The 16,857-nt window shown below is 39.1% G+C and overlaps 3 protein-coding genes across 7 annotated transcripts; 1 reads left to right on the forward strand and 2 right to left on the reverse strand.

The window, feature by feature from the left end:
- Positions 1-1,814: 1,814 nt before the first annotated feature.
- On the reverse strand, positions 1,815-6,209 carry LOC129241218 (N-terminal kinase-like protein). 2 transcript variants are annotated; one of them, XM_054877453.1, is made up of 11 exons: positions 5,079-6,209; positions 4,790-5,013; positions 4,410-4,736; positions 4,040-4,340; positions 3,707-3,978; positions 3,489-3,637; positions 3,262-3,426; positions 3,056-3,201; positions 2,859-2,978; positions 2,348-2,744; positions 1,815-2,275 (listed from the first exon to the last, which is right to left on the reverse strand). In XM_054877453.1, the coding sequence occupies exons 1-11, from the start codon at positions 5,454-5,456 to the stop codon at positions 2,148-2,150; spliced, it is 2,607 nt and encodes an 868-aa protein (XP_054733428.1). In that variant the 5' UTR covers positions 5,457-6,209; the 3' UTR covers positions 1,815-2,147. The 2 variants fall into 2 exon arrangements, with proteins under 2 accessions (XP_054733428.1, XP_054733420.1); XM_054877445.1 differs by having other exon boundaries at positions 2,859-2,987; positions 5,079-6,208.
- A 133-nt stretch (positions 6,210-6,342) lies between these two features.
- Positions 6,343-10,401, forward strand: LOC129241235 (GATOR complex protein WDR24). Of its 2 annotated transcripts, none has more exons than XM_054877464.1 (11): positions 6,343-6,475; positions 6,591-6,777; positions 6,841-7,282; positions 7,345-7,456; positions 7,525-7,613; positions 7,680-8,009; positions 8,486-8,567; positions 8,628-8,780; positions 8,845-9,336; positions 9,409-9,594; positions 9,654-10,401. In XM_054877464.1, exons 2-11 carry the CDS (start codon positions 6,639-6,641, stop codon positions 10,008-10,010), a joined length of 2,382 nt encoding a protein of 793 aa, XP_054733439.1. In that variant the 5' UTR covers positions 6,343-6,475; positions 6,591-6,638; the 3' UTR covers positions 10,011-10,401. The 2 variants fall into 2 exon arrangements, with proteins under 2 accessions (XP_054733439.1, XP_054733447.1); XM_054877472.1 differs by having other exon boundaries at positions 8,489-8,567.
- Positions 10,105-15,484, reverse strand: LOC129241248 (probable glucosamine 6-phosphate N-acetyltransferase). Of its 3 annotated transcripts, none has more exons than XM_054877504.1 (6): positions 15,267-15,484; positions 13,251-13,461; positions 11,195-11,322; positions 11,070-11,131; positions 10,774-10,993; positions 10,105-10,247 (listed from the first exon to the last, which is right to left on the reverse strand). In XM_054877504.1, exons 1-6 carry the CDS (start codon positions 15,267-15,269, stop codon positions 10,206-10,208), a joined length of 666 nt encoding a protein of 221 aa, XP_054733479.1. In that variant the 5' UTR covers positions 15,270-15,484; the 3' UTR covers positions 10,105-10,205. The 3 variants fall into 3 exon arrangements, with proteins under 3 accessions (XP_054733479.1, XP_054733461.1, XP_054733470.1); XM_054877486.1 differs by lacking the exon at positions 15,267-15,484 and adding an exon at positions 13,850-14,087; XM_054877495.1 differs by lacking the exon at positions 15,267-15,484 and adding an exon at positions 13,931-14,085.
- Between the last annotated feature and the right edge of the window lie 1,373 nt (positions 15,485-16,857).

Raw genomic sequence — 16,857 nt, forward strand, 5'->3', positions numbered from 1 at the left:
CACACGATGAGACAGACCTCCATCTGTCTTGCGCTTTTCTTAGAAAGAAGTTGTGTAGTTTCCCTTTAACGACGGTCAAGGGGATACCGATGTCTGAGAAGAGGCAGCTGGATCCGGTTCTGCCGCCCCTTCCTGGCAAGCTCATCGGCAATTTCATTTCCCTCTATATTCCTGTGCCCAGGAACTCAGAGAAGAGAAACGAGAAAAAGGATATCATCGTCGTTGGTTTTTTTTTTGGGAGTTTTTTGTCTTTTGTATTAGTTTCAAGATTAAAAAAAATATTCTGAAAACAAAATATTCTTAAAAAAACATACGTACAATATATACTCGTATTCTAAAAACAACAAATATTTTAAATAGCAAAAAAAATATTCTACAAACAAGAAAAAAAAAAAAAAAAAATATTCTTAAAACAAAAAAATGTGTTGAAAGAAGTTAAATGAGGAAAAGCAGATCATCACTATTTGTCTTTTTTCTTTTGCTTCGGTTTTTTTAAAGTAAACTAAAAGTCATAGGCAACTAAATCAGATGAAAAAGTAACTAATATATTTTCCCCTTCACTATAAAAGTAATCCTACCTTTATTTCACTATAAAAGTAATCCTACCTTTATTTTTGAAGGATATGCATATAAACACTGCGAAAGTCGATAATTTATTTGGAAGTTATTTGGTAGGACAATTCATATTGAAATTAATATAGGTAATGCAGAATGCGTCTGTATTTACAAAAACGATGCCAACTCTGTTTTTTTATTTAACGGAGCCTCTAATATTCATATACGGCCGCAAAAGGAAGATCGCACAAAACGAAAGTAATCAACAAAAGATCGCTTAAACAAAAAAGTCGCATAAGCAAACAAATCTCATAAAAACCGCATGCAAAAAACCCACACAAAAACAGTTTCGGCTGTATGCATGATTCCCCTTTCACCGCGATCAGCTATTTTTCTTGCTGATTTTTTACTGTAAATATTCACACACTTTGCGCGCTCAGTTTCCACTCTTCTGATAAGTTGTTGCAGAGAACGTTAAATGTAACACATTAATGTTAATATCTCTCTTGTTGCATAGCAGACTTTATTAACATTAACGTTCTCTGTTGTTGTATAGCAGACTTTATTAACATTAACGTTCTCTGTTGTTGTATAGCAGACTTTATTAACATTAACATTCTCTGTTGTTGTTGTATAGGAGAATGCTAAGTGATGGGTTCTGTAACAGCTTATAAATTATAATTTATGATAATTATCAGTTCATACAAACACACGTGTGTGTGTACGAATTTACAACTTAGGTCCCACCACAAATGAACATAATATTGTATGTACAATTAATTATTTAGAAAATTCTATTAACTACAAGAAGATAAAGTAGTTCTTTTCCACAGCAATGGCTGCAATTAATAACGCATTGGTTATACGATAGCTCTGCTCTATTGTTGTGATGAAGTACTAATGTATTTTAATTTGAAATTCGTATCTAGCTACTTTTATTTTTATTTCGATTTGCAGTTATTAGTTGTCAAATATAGTAGTAAAAATATGTACTCACAGTTGAGGTTTGGTGCACGTAAAATTAAATAAAAGTGTTATATTATAAATACACAAAGATTAGTGTGTTGGTTCTTGTGTATGTGTGAGGCGTTTGTATGCATGTGTGTTGTTGTGTTATTAAGAGTTCGTATCGCGAGAAGCATTTTCAAGTTTCTATCTGATCTTAAATAATACGGCTACGTCTATATGTTTTACTTCTTGTATTACTTCTTTATGATAGTTTTTTTTATTATTTTTAGATTTTAAATCAAAAATACATATGAAATTTTTTTGTGTTTATATTTTACAGCATTTTTTCTGATTTTCTGATATTTAATATATAAAAAGAATCTGTCAATATCTTGGGCGTGCCTATAAAATTACAATTTAAACTTGCGCCTCGACAATTACATAATATTTGGTTTGACGCCTAGCACATACTTTTTGCCTTAAACATTCCGTCACGCTATGCCACACATAGTTTCAATGTACATTTGTATATTATACATACCTATGCATATGGCTGGTATGTCAATCGATAATACAATACATGGAAATAAGTATGGATATTATTAAACGTACATCCATTTAGTGAAAAAAAATGTATTCACATCTTAAAGCTTTTTAGCACCCAATTTCATTGGACCACTACTGCGTTGCGCACGTCGCGCCTCCAATTCACGTTGACGCTGCAACTTTTTCTCTTCTCGTTTTCGGCGTGCCTCATCCAGTTTGGGATTCCCTGAAAAATTCATTACACACCCACTTCAGCTAAAATTGTCTCTTCCTTTTTAAAATATCCCATTTTATTTACCCGTCAATGGTTCATCGACTGGCTCAAATTCGCCATCAGCCCAAGAATCGCTATTCCAATTGGCATTCGAATTCGTTGAGTTATTTATATGCGGCGGACTGACGTTGTTGCAATTCGTCAATACCGTTGTTGTTGTGGTCGTTTGAGTGATGGCTATATTTGTGAGCTCCTTTGGTCGTAAGTTAGGCGCTTGTTGATTATGACCTTTTGATGGCGAAGTCACCGTGTGGGTGTTTAGTTTCGACAGCGGCTCGATAAGTTCATTCAGTTGATGTTGCTGCAATTGCTGTTGGTGGGGACGCGTTGTTGGCGTGCCCAACGGCGCATGCGGCGAGTGCGGTGATTGTCTTGAGTGCGTTGGTTGTGATTGTTCCTCTTGTTCTTCTTCCTCTTCACCCTAGTATGCAAACAAAAAATTTTCTTGTACTATGATTTGTTGCGCAACCTTTAATTCGCCGCTGATAGCAACGCCGATTCTTGCGCACCTTGCTGTGCTACGCGTACTACTTACCGGCTCCTCTTCCAAACTGCCCCACTCCTCGTTATCCCAACCGTCGCGTACTTCATTGAGCGCATTCGCCGCATTCATTTGACCATTATTTGAGGTGCCAGCCATTGGACTACTGGGGTCCTGTGATGTCTAGCCGAAAGTAAGTTAATACATAATTAGTATCTATTCGCAAACAGTTTGCAGCTATGGTTGCTTACGTCCATTTCGCCCCAATTTTCGTTATCCCAATCGTTATTGCCGTAGTCCGAAGCAGACGCCGATGTATCGTTGCTCTCGTGCTCCAGCGATGTCATAGATGTAACGCTTGACGTCGTCGTCGACAAGCTACTACTCGAGGGTTGCTCTGGAAAATAGGATAACAATGTAGTGCAACGATGGTGCAAAAATAATCTGAACTACTTACCCAGAGATGCCGGTTTCGAAAGATTTCGCCCAGTTAGAGGTGGCCGCGGCCGTGAGGAATCGCTTTGGCTGCGATAAAATTTCGCAGTAACTGCTGTGACGGCCCAACCCGCCCACGTGGCAGCGGCGTTGCCGATCGACGGCGTAGCAGTGTGCACATCAGCTTCTGCAAATTTACAAACGAAGTGTAAATAAATCGTACAACTACGCATTTGAATAATGACTAACCCATTGTTTCTCGCAGACTTGGGTCTTCGGAGACTTTTTCTAATTTGCCCAGAAACCCACGTATCGTTTTGAAAGCAGGATCACGCACCGTCTTCTCGGGGTCAACGGAGAGCGAACACAAAGATGGGAGCACTCGATTTGCCACTTCACTAAGTAAAGCGAAACATTGATAACAGTTAAAAAAATGTATTCTCGTTGAAATATGCATGTGAAAGTACCTCAGCAGGAAGTATTGTTGTGTCGCAGCCAATGCAAGCACACCGGCCACCCGTGCTGGGGGAAAGGGATCACGCATCGCGCGTATAAAAGCGGAAACTAGCACGCGTTGCCGTACCTGTGGATGCAAGTGAGGCGCGATTTTGCCCAAGCACACTGTGGTGTTGGTGCGTATGCCACCCTGATCGTCGCGTGCTTGCAAACGCGCAAAATGCCGCAATACCTCGACGTTCAGGTTGTTGTAGTTAAGTTTCGGCGCTAAGTGGATAATGGACTAAAAATAAGGAAATTTGTGCTTAATTCTTGTTTTTGGGTATACAAAATCTCGCTCTCACCTTGACTGTTTGCTCACGTATAGTGGCGTTGGTATCCAAGAATCCATGCGCCACTTGCGGAAAGATTTGATCATTCACCACTTGCGGTTGCAGGTGCGCTATAAACAAATCTAATTGCTGTAGTAAGCGTGAACGCGTCACACGATCCGTGGAAGCGAATAGTTTCACCACACACGGCACAATACGTTTCTGGTATTCCGCTTCATCCAGTAATTTGCCAAGCTTAAACATGGGTGCCAGCACAGCCGAGCCTGCATCCCCATACTCGTATGCAGTTATTAGTTGCGGTAGTATTTTATGCCTATAGGGTTTTTCAAAACATATCCATGTCAGAACTTAGTTATTGCATTTGATTCGATTAAACACATACTTGCACACGTTGTCAGGAAAATTATCCAGATGTAAAGTTAAGCCGCTAAAAAATCGATTTTTCTCCGCCTTGTCTTTGATTTGTATCTCCTCGAGAAATAGCAGCGTATCCACAAGGTCGTTTTTGAAGAAACCACCCGGCTTGCGGCACCTGGTTATGATATCAGCTGGGTTGGGGCGATTCGAGGGCGATGCACCTACCAATTCGCAATATAGAGATTGCAAAGATTTTGGTATGTTATCAATGTCTTTCAAATTTGAGCGCGTTTTTAATGGCCCATTGAATGACTCCCACACTAAACAACCTAAACCCCACATGTCTACCGAGCTGAAAAGCAAGCGTAAGCATTTATAGAAAATTTCCGTTAATAATTCGCATACCATTTTGTAGCCGCTTTCAGTTTGCTCTGGTCGTTTTTCTCTGGCGGATCGTAGACTTCCAATGCCGGTGGCACTTTAAGTGGAGGCAAAGGATTTCCATCCGCAGGTGAGACGTATTCGAGACTGCCAAGTTTCCATTCGCCAGATGAATTCACAAATACGGACCACACGCACACATTGTTATGTCTAAGGTTACCGTCATTGTTCAGGAATGAAAGTGCACGCTGTATGCAAAGAAATTATATTTTATCTATATTTTTATATAAGTCATCATAATTTGTTAGCTTACTGTGATTTGAAAGACACCCCAAGCCAGATATAGATCCTTTTGCGGTCCATCAGATGCCAACTTATCGATGTGAGTGCCCAACGGTTCAACCGATTCGGTAGCCACATAAAGGGTTTTTTCAGTTTCTAACGAATCCAGGTACTGTAGAATACTCGGGTGCCTTAACGTTTTTAGCCGCTTCAACGCTGCCTTTGCCAACTCACATTTCGCATCCGAACCACTTCGTATATCATACACAAATACCGAGACTTCTTCTTGTGTGCCCTTACGTTTCGCTTTGTGCAATGTCCAAATGGAGCGTGACTCAAAGCCGGGCACCTGTTCACCAATGTCATAAGGAAAGTCTTTGCTTGAGTCGCGCGAGAAGAACGACCACATTTTCGATCGACGGCTGAATATTTTGTTGATGTTGTCGCGTACAGTGTGTCACACAAAAAAAAATGAAGAAGTTGGGAATAGCTCGCAGCTGCTGAGTAGCAAACGAAATATGTATTTAAACACAACTCCAAAGATATTTCATGCGAATTTTTAACGCTCAACGCGATTTTTTATGTGCCAGATGTCTGCTTGCAATGCCCGTTGAAAATTTTTTACTCGTTTCACCACCTTGCGAGCCTTAACAATAAACGGCAAAATTTGTTTCTTTACCAACACACACACACATACCACCCCACCGACACTTTTCCTGTGTCGTTTAATCAAATATGTCCAACAATTTTCCCTGCCACTTTTCACTGTTTGCCCACTTCTCGGAATGCCACTGCTCAGACTTATTTTTCTTTCACGTTCTGCTTTCGTTCTACACACAGCAACACGAATCTGCAGATCAGCAACAATTTTCCAACACACTTTCTAGCCAAGATCAGAAATTTTCGCAAATATTTCTAGTTTTACAATAACTCTAACTACTCCTTAATAATTTTTTCACAAATTTTATCTAGTCATTGGAAATTTTATGTGTATTTTAAGCACTTTAAACCAACTTTTAATTTTTCTCCTGACGTAGCGATATGATTTCAATTTCGTTTTAATATATTTTTACTGCAAAACTTATCTGTTGACGTTTCCTATTCGCAATTTACAGAGTTGCATTGTTTGAAGGTTCAATTGGAAAAATTCAGCGAGTAAATATTGCGCAATATATTTCACAGTCAACTTTTGTACCACGTAAACGCCAATTATTACTTTCTGTGTAATAATTATGCGGCAGTAACGAATGGAAAGTGCGGCAGTAACGAAATGAAAGATCACATGGCCAACTAACGTACTCTGGCCAACATAATCATTGATAAATTATTAAGGAAGGTTAATAATGGCTATCATCGGTACAACGCACCTATACGGGTACAAATGCTATGAACAAAGGCAGTTAGCACTGACACACAACAATAATTACGGTACATCATATGTAGCATATGTATGTGTGTAACTGATAAGAAACGTCAAAAGCAATGCATTTGACATTTACGCATCTGTTTTGATTAAATTTTCTCAATTGTTGTTCTTAACCAGCTGAGTTGTCGACTTTGAAAAAGTTTAATAGGATTCCATTCTATAAGAATGCAGAAATTTCAGGACTCTCGCGATCGCGGGGTCGAGGATGCAAGCACTATTTCGATGCGTATCTGCCAGGAGGGACACGCGAATGCGTTGGCATTAAATAAGGAATGTAACCAAATTGCTGTTGCGGGCAGAAGCCGTAAGTACAATCTGCTTGTTCCAATGCACAATATTTGTATTAAAATTACTTCTATTTTGTTAGTCTTAAAGGTCTTCGCGATTTATAGCGATGGCTTTACGGAAGTGTGTAACATGCGCGGTGGTAAAAATCAAAATCTTAGTTATTCGTCGAACGATGTGGCGTGGAGCTCATTGGACAGCAACATATTGGCCACAGCTGCAACGAACGGTGTAGTTTCGGTATGGGATCTTAGTCGCTTCGGTCAGAAGAAACAACTGCATGTTTATAATGAGCATGAGCGCACTGCACATACAGTTGCCTTCGACATTCACGATCCCCATATACTCGTGTCGGGTTCACAAGATGGTACCATCAAGCAATTCGATATACGCAACGAGAAATCATCATATACCTACTATAGTAATTCAGAGTCTGTGCGTGATGTTAAATTTAGTCCACATACGCAATATGTGATATCAGCGGTTTCAGAAAATGGTACCGTCCAATTGTGGGATTTGCGAAAGTACGAACAAAACTGTGCTATAATCATTTTGAGTTAATTGCTAATGCAATACATATTTTCAGAGGCGACAAAAGTATTTTGCAGTTTACAGCGCACAGTGGACCTATTTATACGTGTGACTGGCACCCGTCCAAAAACTGGCTGGCCACCGGCAGTCGCGATAAACAAATAAAAGTAAACATGCATTACGAATTTTTTCTACTGTTAACATACATTTAATACACTAAATTAAATCGTTGCAGGTTTGGAATATGGATGGAAAGGCCTCACTGGAGCACACTATACATACGATCGCAGTGGTGGGCAGAGTAAAATGGCGGCCAGATCGCACGTAAGAAATAACTATTTGTTAGCTGTAAATAATTGTATTTTAACTTATTTTATTTGCAAAATTCAGCTATCATATAGCCAGCTGCGCACTAGTAGTCGATTATAGCATCCATGTCTGGGATATACGTCGACCCTATATACCATTTGCTTCGTTCAATGATCACACAAATGTCACCACAGGTATCGCTTGGAAGGGTGACAATTCTCAGCTTTTACTTTCCACCAGCAAAGACTCGACTATTTATAGACACGCATTTAGGAATGCCGTGCGTCCAGCATTAAAAGCAAATGCGCAAGGTGCTAGTTTGGGATATCGCGGAGATATTTCTTTTGCGCGAAAAATCAAAGCTATTCATGCAGAGTCGGCTGCACAAAGCTCTAAAATGAATTCACTAACGTAAGTGGTATTTTTAGACGATATTCATACGTTTTATATATGTTTTTATTTAAAGAGTGGTTAAGTTTCAAGGGCCGGTGTTAATTTTGAATAAAAAAAAATTTTTTTAGGAAATTATTGTCATTTCTCTTTACTATGATAATATTGGTATGGCTCAATTACGTATGGAACAAAATATCGGCCAAGTGGCCGTCGCGACCTCGGCGGCACACCTCCATCCGATGGTCCAAATTTTCGATGACGCTGAGGCATAATTGAGGTGCTATGCCGTTAACGTGCCGAATTATCTCATCCTTTAGCTTTTGAATTGTTGCTGGCTTATCGACGTACACGCTTTCTTTCAAATAACCCCAAAGAAAGAAGTCCAACAGTGTCGACGTTTAGGTGTGGTTCACATTCAACATCAGTCCTTGAAATTTAACCACCCTTTATATCAGAAAACCATGTTTAAATGCTCGTAACTATTTTCCTTGCAGCAGTCGTCAACGTTCTACAAACACCGAAGAGCAATTTCATTTGGCACAGTCCGATGTGTGCCAGTTCTTTCTCAAACCATCGGTAAGTACAACAATAATAATAACTGTTATATGCACTTATTCCATCCGTTTCTTACTTCAGTACACCGGATATTCAGCTAAGGTGGAAGTTACGCATTTGAAAGAGCACGAATGCTTTATTGGCTGCGCGAAGGAGCTTATTTTAACTGGTAGGAAATTATCAGACATCTGTGAGCACAACGGTAGTGTAACAAAAAAATACGGCAAACACAATGCAAGTATTTCTTTATTTTTAACAATGATTATTTTTATTCACTTCACAAACAATTTCGCCACAGGCAACCACTTTATGGAATTTTATTAAGGTGCTGTATGGTACCAGCGAATTCAGTAAGCAAAAGTACGAGATACATCGCAACTCCTTTTCGAATCAGAAAAGTGTGCAATCCTCACGCCGCCCCACACAAATAACGAACGCGCACGAAGTGCTACAGTGGGATCGTAACGAACACAATGGCAATAGTAGCAACGATAACATAGTCGATGCGGACGTGCAACTGGATATCGACGCGTCTAGTGGTGTTGTTGGCGTCGGTGTGGGGAGCGGTAAACAAAATTATCCACCCTTCGGTTCTGTGATAATCTCCGAAACGCAAATACTTAATGAGATAACATTCGACAATTTTGATCTTTTACGTGAAGGTTTCATATACGTGGGACCACCAGACTTTTCCAAAGTGCATTCACATCAAGAAACACTATTACATCATGACGTGCAAGCGGCACGCCCTCAATTAGACTTAAAGGCTGAATGCAAAGAGATTTCACCGGTATGCGAATGTTAATTAAAAATGCATTTTTAAATAATCACATTTGAATTGCTTGTTTATTCACACACACAGCCACCCAATATGCCGAGTGTGCTAAAGGTGACAACGACGCCTGCCATTCCCATTTGGGAGCCACACCAATTCGTTGCCGAATCCATAATGCTGCAAGGCGATGTGGGCGATGTGCAAACTGCCATTTCAATACTCATCGCTATGGGTGAGGCGCGCAAACTACTACAAATCGATGACACACTAATTGTAAGTAAACTGCACGCAGCTTGTGGGCAAATAATACACGAAATGTTATTACACTTTAGGAGACGTGGTTCCAGGCATACATTGACCAGTTGCACCGCTACCAGCTCTGGAATGAGGCTTGCAAAGTGGTCAATCTTACGTGGCTGCGTTCAGTGCGCGAGCTGAATCAACAATCCACCTCAGTGCATACAAATTGCGGTGAATGTGGGCGTCCGTTGGGCGGCAGTGTGGGTTGGTACTGCCAAAAATGCAAATCGATGCAGTCGTCAAAATGTTGTGTTTGTGGTCTGATTGTGCGCGGTCTTTATGCCTGGTGCCAAGGCTGCTCGCACGGTGGTCACTTGGAACATATTATGGACTATTTCGCCAATCACTTTAAATGTCCGAAATGCGGGCACTTGTGTGAATATAATTAGATTGTTTCGTTTATAAAGTTTAGTTGCGTACGCTTAGGTTAAAAAAGTGTTGCTTGGAGTACTTACAAGTTCGTGAACATAAGCGAATCTCAAATTTATACAGTTTGTAAAATATATTTTTATATGCATCTACATAATAATATTTCAACAGCAGCAAAACTAAAAAAGGTTTAGCTATTTTCGATTTACAGTTAGCTATTTTATGAACGTACTTTTAAATGGTAATATGACTACTACCTTTTTGTGCCAGCCGCGTTTGCAAGTAAAAAATCAAAATCAAATCATACGGTTAAACTTAATATGCATTGTACGCATAAAGACGTATACTTAAAAAAGTATAAGTACAAGAAATACAAATAAAAATAAATTATTTTTTTATTGTATGCCTTAACTGATGTTATTGATAATTTTTTTTTTGTTTTAAATAAAAGCAATTGACATAAACATCAGTTGCAAGGCACCACCGCCTACCAGCACCGCCGCTCTACAAAGCGCTCCAGGTAATGATCATTAATGGAGTTAAGTATTTTTTTAATTTTTTTTACTATCGAACGCTTTGTCATTGAACCGAAATTTAAAATGTTTGCAACGAAAACAAGAACCTAGAACAAGAACCATAAAACGAATTTGTGTGAAAAACACTACCCCTTTAAACTACAACAGATTTGTTCCTCTTCTCATAAATTGACGTTGCATACATTTATAATTTCGATTTAGTGGCGCTACTGGTGGCTAATTGTCAGGAAGCAAAATCGAGGCTCACAGTTTGACTGGTGTTGTTGGCATCGCTACCAACTAGCGCTGTGTTATTGTGCCGCACTGCAGCTGGACCCTCATCATAGCGTATTGTCATTGAATTCGAATTTCCGGGAATGAGTACATAGCCTAGTGACTCGTAGAATTTAATCAGCTTATCCTTGCAGTCTAGTGACATTTTATAACAACCCAGTTGCTGAGCCAGCAGGCTGACAGTTACCACAATACTAAATGGCAAACAAGAAATAATGAAAGTAGAAGCCAAAAATTTAGAGCTAAGCGGATGAAATATTAGCTACTCACAGTTTACCCAACTGCTTGCCGCGGTAAGTATCATTGACAACCACATCTTCTAGTCGGCCACGCTGCAAATTGAGGAAGTAACAAAAAATTAGGAATTGTATGCCAGAATTGGTCTTTTAACTTACAATAGCACAATTGTGTATGAATTTTCGTTCGACAATAAGTGAAGCGGCCCCGATTATCTCATTTTTGCGCGTATCCTCGATCACAGTTACATAGTAATCGCCGCTGGCCTTCATCTGCGAGAAACGAGCTGAAGGAGAGAAGAAATTGAATGGTACTAAAACGCAGTAAAAATGTATGGAAAAACGTTTAAAGCGAATACAGTCGACTCTCGTTAATTCGAAATTCGAGGGACTCTTAAAATATTACGAATTATCGAGTGTTTGAAATATTAAATGGTTCGAACTTTTTGAAAAAAAAAAAAAAAAAAAAAAAAAAAAAAAAAAAAAAAACGCGTTATCAAGCGTTTTTTATTTAAAGGCTAATGTTTTACATATTTATAATGTGTATTAATTAATCTTTGAAAGAACTCATTTATACAGGGTTTGATTGAAAAGTAATGAGCCTTCCCGCGCGGAGCGTCTGCTAAGCGATCAACCGGTCCCAGTTCGCTGGCAACAGCGGTGCAGTCAACATCGCTTCGCGCGTGAAAGCTGTTTTAAAAGTATGTTAGGATTTTGCAGTGGCGAAAATGCAGCGATCGTTGGAGCAACGTTACTTGATCAAATTTTGCGTAAAGCTAAATAGTTTGTACCTCCAGGAAGCACTGTAAACGCGGCATTTTACATGGAAGTGCTCCTTCGGCTGAAAAACCGCGTCGCCCGGGTTCGGCCCGACCTCGTCAACAATTGGAACCTTCATCACGACAATGCGCCGGTGCACACCACCTTCCTCTGCACCTCTGCATTGGCCAAGATGGGGGTTCCGGTGCTTCCCCACCCTCCCTACAGCCCAGACCTGTCCCCTCCGGACTTCTTCTTGTTCCCGCGCCTGAAAAGAAAGCTGAAGGGGAGGCGTTTCGACTCCATCGAGGCGATCCAAAAAACTGTGATAGCCGAATTGAACGCAATTTCGGCGGATGAGTTTAAAAAATGGTATTATTGACGCTCAAGGGTCCTATGTATTTTGAAGAATATTAGTTGTATAAGCAAAAGGTTTAATAAAACTGCTTAAAAAAATAAGGCTCATTACTTTTCAACCAAACCCTGTATGGGTTTGCTTCGAAGCACATTACTAGTGCTCAGACTTTTCAATAACTTTTTTAAGAAGAAAAAGTGCCTGATATGTTGATTCAACAGTTTCGTTTTGTAGACAAAAGCTTTGTCAGTTATCGAATGAGGCTCTTGCTACCTTAACTGACACCTCTGCCAAAAGTTCTGATACATCATCTTCATCTTCATCGTTGCGCTTTTCATTCGTATCTAACGCAGATAAAATTTCGTCATCGGTTAGTGATCCTGAGACAGCAACATCTTCATCCACTTGAACATAGTCAGAAAAACTCATACTGTTGATGTCAACTACTGATATCATTGATGATTCTTCATCATCCATAATTATTTGCTTCTTCTTCTCAGCAATCGTCAAACATTTATACTTTTAGGACTCATATTTAATACAAATTTTTAACCTGCATACCAACGAAGCCGTGCGCCGAGTGCATAAAAATGTATGGACATAATTCGAAATATAAAGAGATTTTGTGGGGGGCTCGTGATAACTTTGAATTAATGAGAGGTTCGAAATATCGCAGGTTTGAATTAACGAGAGTCGACTATATTATGAAAACAAGCGTCGGCCAAGGACTGTCACTCCAGCAGCACTCCCCGCACATGTAATGGGAATGATTTTGCTGCTACAACAACAACAACAAAGCAAGTGTTGTACCCACGACAGTCGGTTCTACTTAACCGGAATGACCCGAATTTATACTCGTTTTCGGCCAAGGACTGTCACTTCAGCAGCACTCCCCGCACATGAATGAGGAATGTTTATGCTGCTACAACAACAAAACAAGTGCAATTTCATAAAACACGAATTTTTGATGGTTTTTGGTGCCAGTAAATAGATTATGTTAAATTTTCTATTTAAACAAAAATGGTTCGGCGCCTTCAATGCTGCTCAGTTTAGTGTTAGCTACTAAATGTTTATTTTAATATTTTATAATATTTTACATACTTAAAAATTGCGTGCGTGTCACATGTCCCACCTCGGTGAGTTGCGAGAGCAGTTTGAGGAAACCACGATCATAGTCACCGTCCTTTAGTGGACGCACCTTAAGCCAGTTTTCGCCAGGGTATGCAGCCGAAATGAATGGCTCGAATTTTGCCGGACTTTGATGGAAATTCAATTGCAGCAAAATGTTGGGATCGTAGAGGTAAGTTTCTTCCTGAAATGAAATCACTAAATTACTACCAAATTTTTAAAGTTTAAGGTTACATGTTTCAGAGAATATAAACAATTTTCATTTCATTTCAGCCTGACTGTACTACACCAGTAAATGTACTTAGGTATTTGTCTTATTTGTACTCTCAATCATCTTATCTGGTTGCTTTTTATCATAATGAATTCTCGACATTGCCACATGAAACATAATACACGCATTAATTTCCTAATAACTGTAGCCTGTAGAGTGTAGAGTGTCATACGTATGTATACTCCCATATGCATACATATGAGAGTATTATTTGCACATGTGTTTATTTTATTTTACTTAACTTTTTGAACAAACTAATTTGTTTATGTTTTATTAGTTTTAACTTAAGACAGTATTGTACCTTAATTTTCCGTTTTTTATATTTATTATTATGCTTTAAGCGAACTTTTACTCTGAGCATTCCATTGATATTTACTCCTACCTCACTCCAGCGCACCATTCTGTCGCAAACTCGTTTAAAACAGCTTCCGCAAAACTTTAAAAAATTATTTTTTCTTCGAAGTTAGCGAATTGCTTATTATTTTTTGTTTAATTTAGTTGAAGCTGCCAACGCAGCAAAGGGTGAAAGGCAAATGAAAGACTGTAGGTGACAAAATTGTTGTGGAATGTAAAAAATCATTTTATGTTGAGAATGAATATAACAGCGCCCAATAGTTTTCGCTGCTTGATTGGGATGAAAAGGTGAGTTGCGTTAAATCAGGTTTCATTTCCCGTTTTCGGTTTAATCGCACTACATTAAAGTTTTCCTGCTTGCACGCCTCTGTATGTGTGCGCTTTAGGTAAAAAAAAAACAGTATACTGTTAAATAGTTAAACCATATTGGTTGAACTTCTGAATGCCGACCGGCCATACTAGTATCAATTTCGCCTTAAGAAATGCAACCGGTTTTCACTCTTAAGCAGAGAACGAAGTCGAAAACAAAAAACACTTTGCTGTGGTATTCAAATATGACAATTAGTTGGCCCAACAGGTTGTCAACAGAAATGCAAGTGCTATGTGATGCTATCACTACAGCAACATTCTGTAATTTTATTGGAGTGTTGAATGCTGTTAGCACAACAGCAAGATGTTACATTAGGTGGCAATGTAAGGAAATTAGCAGCATTAACAAATAAAAGCAGTTGAGGTCAACCGTGATTAAACAATCAACAACAACCGTGTTTACAAACAGTCGGTTCTACGTTACCGAAACGACCCGGATTTATAACCGGCCAAAGACTGTCACTTCAGCAGCATTCCCCGTACATATGTACTATATGGGAAATGTTTATGCTGCTACAACAACATTGCTGCTACCGCGCTTACAAATTTATAGCACTTATTTGTTATAAAATAAGTTGTTTTTAACGAAAACTTTGTTCACACTCGCTTTGGGATGTACCCAAGCATAATAGAAAAATATCAACCTTGGTTGTTCTAAAATTCCAGCTTCATTTGAACTACACGGCAACGCACATCAACTGAATTTTGAAATCCACAATTTAAATGCGGCAACAAACCGTAAACAGCATTGTTGCAACAGAGTGTTCACCCCGGCTGCAGTTAAAATATCGATATTGCACTTTATTGATTTCGAAATCGCCTTCGTCTTTCCAAAGCTTTTAGCATCGTGCTTATAAATAATTTTCAAGGTTTGCGCAATTACTTTTACTTTCAAAGTCTTAAACTCGCTTTTGCCACTTGTTAAGGATACATTTTACAGAATTCGGTTTGCATACAAAGTGCATATGTGCGTCTGCATATATGTGATAACTTACCATGTTGACTCTTTTTGATTGTTCAGGATGCTGCTACGTCAAATATTCCACGTGGCCTTCACTTTATCACGACTAGAAAAAGTTACCACAAACAACCCACAATTGCCACGGAACAACTGAATGATTTATTTTTATATTGTTGAGCAAACATTTATCACACCTTTGCACAATTGAAAGCAATTCGAAAATTGAAAACAAGTCGCCGACAAATGAGAATTTTAATGTAATGCAAAAATTGAAAATGTAAACAAATAAACAGGGCTGCATTCAATGGCACGTAATATAACATATTACCGTTAAGTCGGGTTAATATTGTAACTTTTAGGGAATATTTATCACATAACGTTTATATCCGTCTTTGTATTTAAAATATCGATCTCTTTGCAAAATCATCGTATGTGCCAAAAACCAAATTTCTCTCGCCGCGTTTACTTTACTCTTTTGTGATTTAGCTTACAATATGAAATACACATTTTCCATAAGCTTGGATAATTAGCTAACAAAACTAAACGTTTTTCTTTGGAAAAATTTTAAATTTTTCGGGAAAATCCAATGTTTTGGTACATTGCATAATTTCGCTCACAACGTTTTTTAAATGGGCTAGCGGGAAATGGCGGTTGTTGTTGATGTTGTAGCAGTAACTTTGCCTTGTCAGTGTAGTGTAGTCAGCGGTCGTCTTTGTCTACCTCATCTAACGGTAGACCCAGGAAACTTGTTGTTTCGACAGGTTGGGTCCAGAGGGAGAGGGATGTTAGATGAGTGGGTTTCATGGGGCGTGAAAAGATGGTTAGTGTGGTGCCGGGTGCCTTCACATGCCGGACATATGTTTAGTATATCGGCGTCGAATCTGGATAGGTAGGAGTTTAACCTACTACAGTATCCAGAACGTAATTGTGCCAAGGCGGTCGTCGTAGCCGAATGCGTTGGTGTGTAGCTACCATTCTGAAGTGTATAGGTTCGAATCTCCGTGGGTGAAACGCCAAAATGATAGAAAAAGTTGTTTCTAATAGCGGTCGCACCTCGGCAGGCAATGGCAAATTTCCGAGTATATCTCTGCCATGAAAAAGCTGCTCATAAAAACCATCTGCCGTTCGCAGGCGTTATAAAAATATTGGTATATATAGGAATAACATCAAGGCGCAAACCACAAATAGGAGGGAGAGCACGGCCAAACGTTCAAAAAGGGTGTACGCGCTAATTAAATACAATATATACAGCGGTTAATAAGGAAATCGGCAATATGGACCACAAACGATACCTGACAATACCTAAACTTTGGTCCAAAGTCCTGAAAAGTTGAGAATTTAGAACAATTTCTAGTACTATCAACACACTGATCTCAAGAATAAAACACTTGATGACCGTCTATGGCTTAAGTACAACTGCCCTGAAGTACTTGAAACACCTCCACAATCTCCAGAAAGCAATGTAATTAAGCATATGTGGGCTCATTTGGAAGACCAACTGGAAAAGCATGTTATTAGGAACAAGACAGATCTAGAAGATGATAATAAAGAAGAGTGGGGGAAAATATACCCTTTAACATGCAAGAAGCTGGTCGAATACATGCCAAGATTACTGAATGCAGTGA

The sequence above is a fragment of the Anastrepha obliqua genome, chromosome 1 (genome assembly GCF_027943255.1).
Source record: "Anastrepha obliqua isolate idAnaObli1 chromosome 1, idAnaObli1_1.0, whole genome shotgun sequence".
In the NCBI taxonomy this organism is placed as follows: Eukaryota; Metazoa; Arthropoda; class Insecta; order Diptera; family Tephritidae; genus Anastrepha; species Anastrepha obliqua.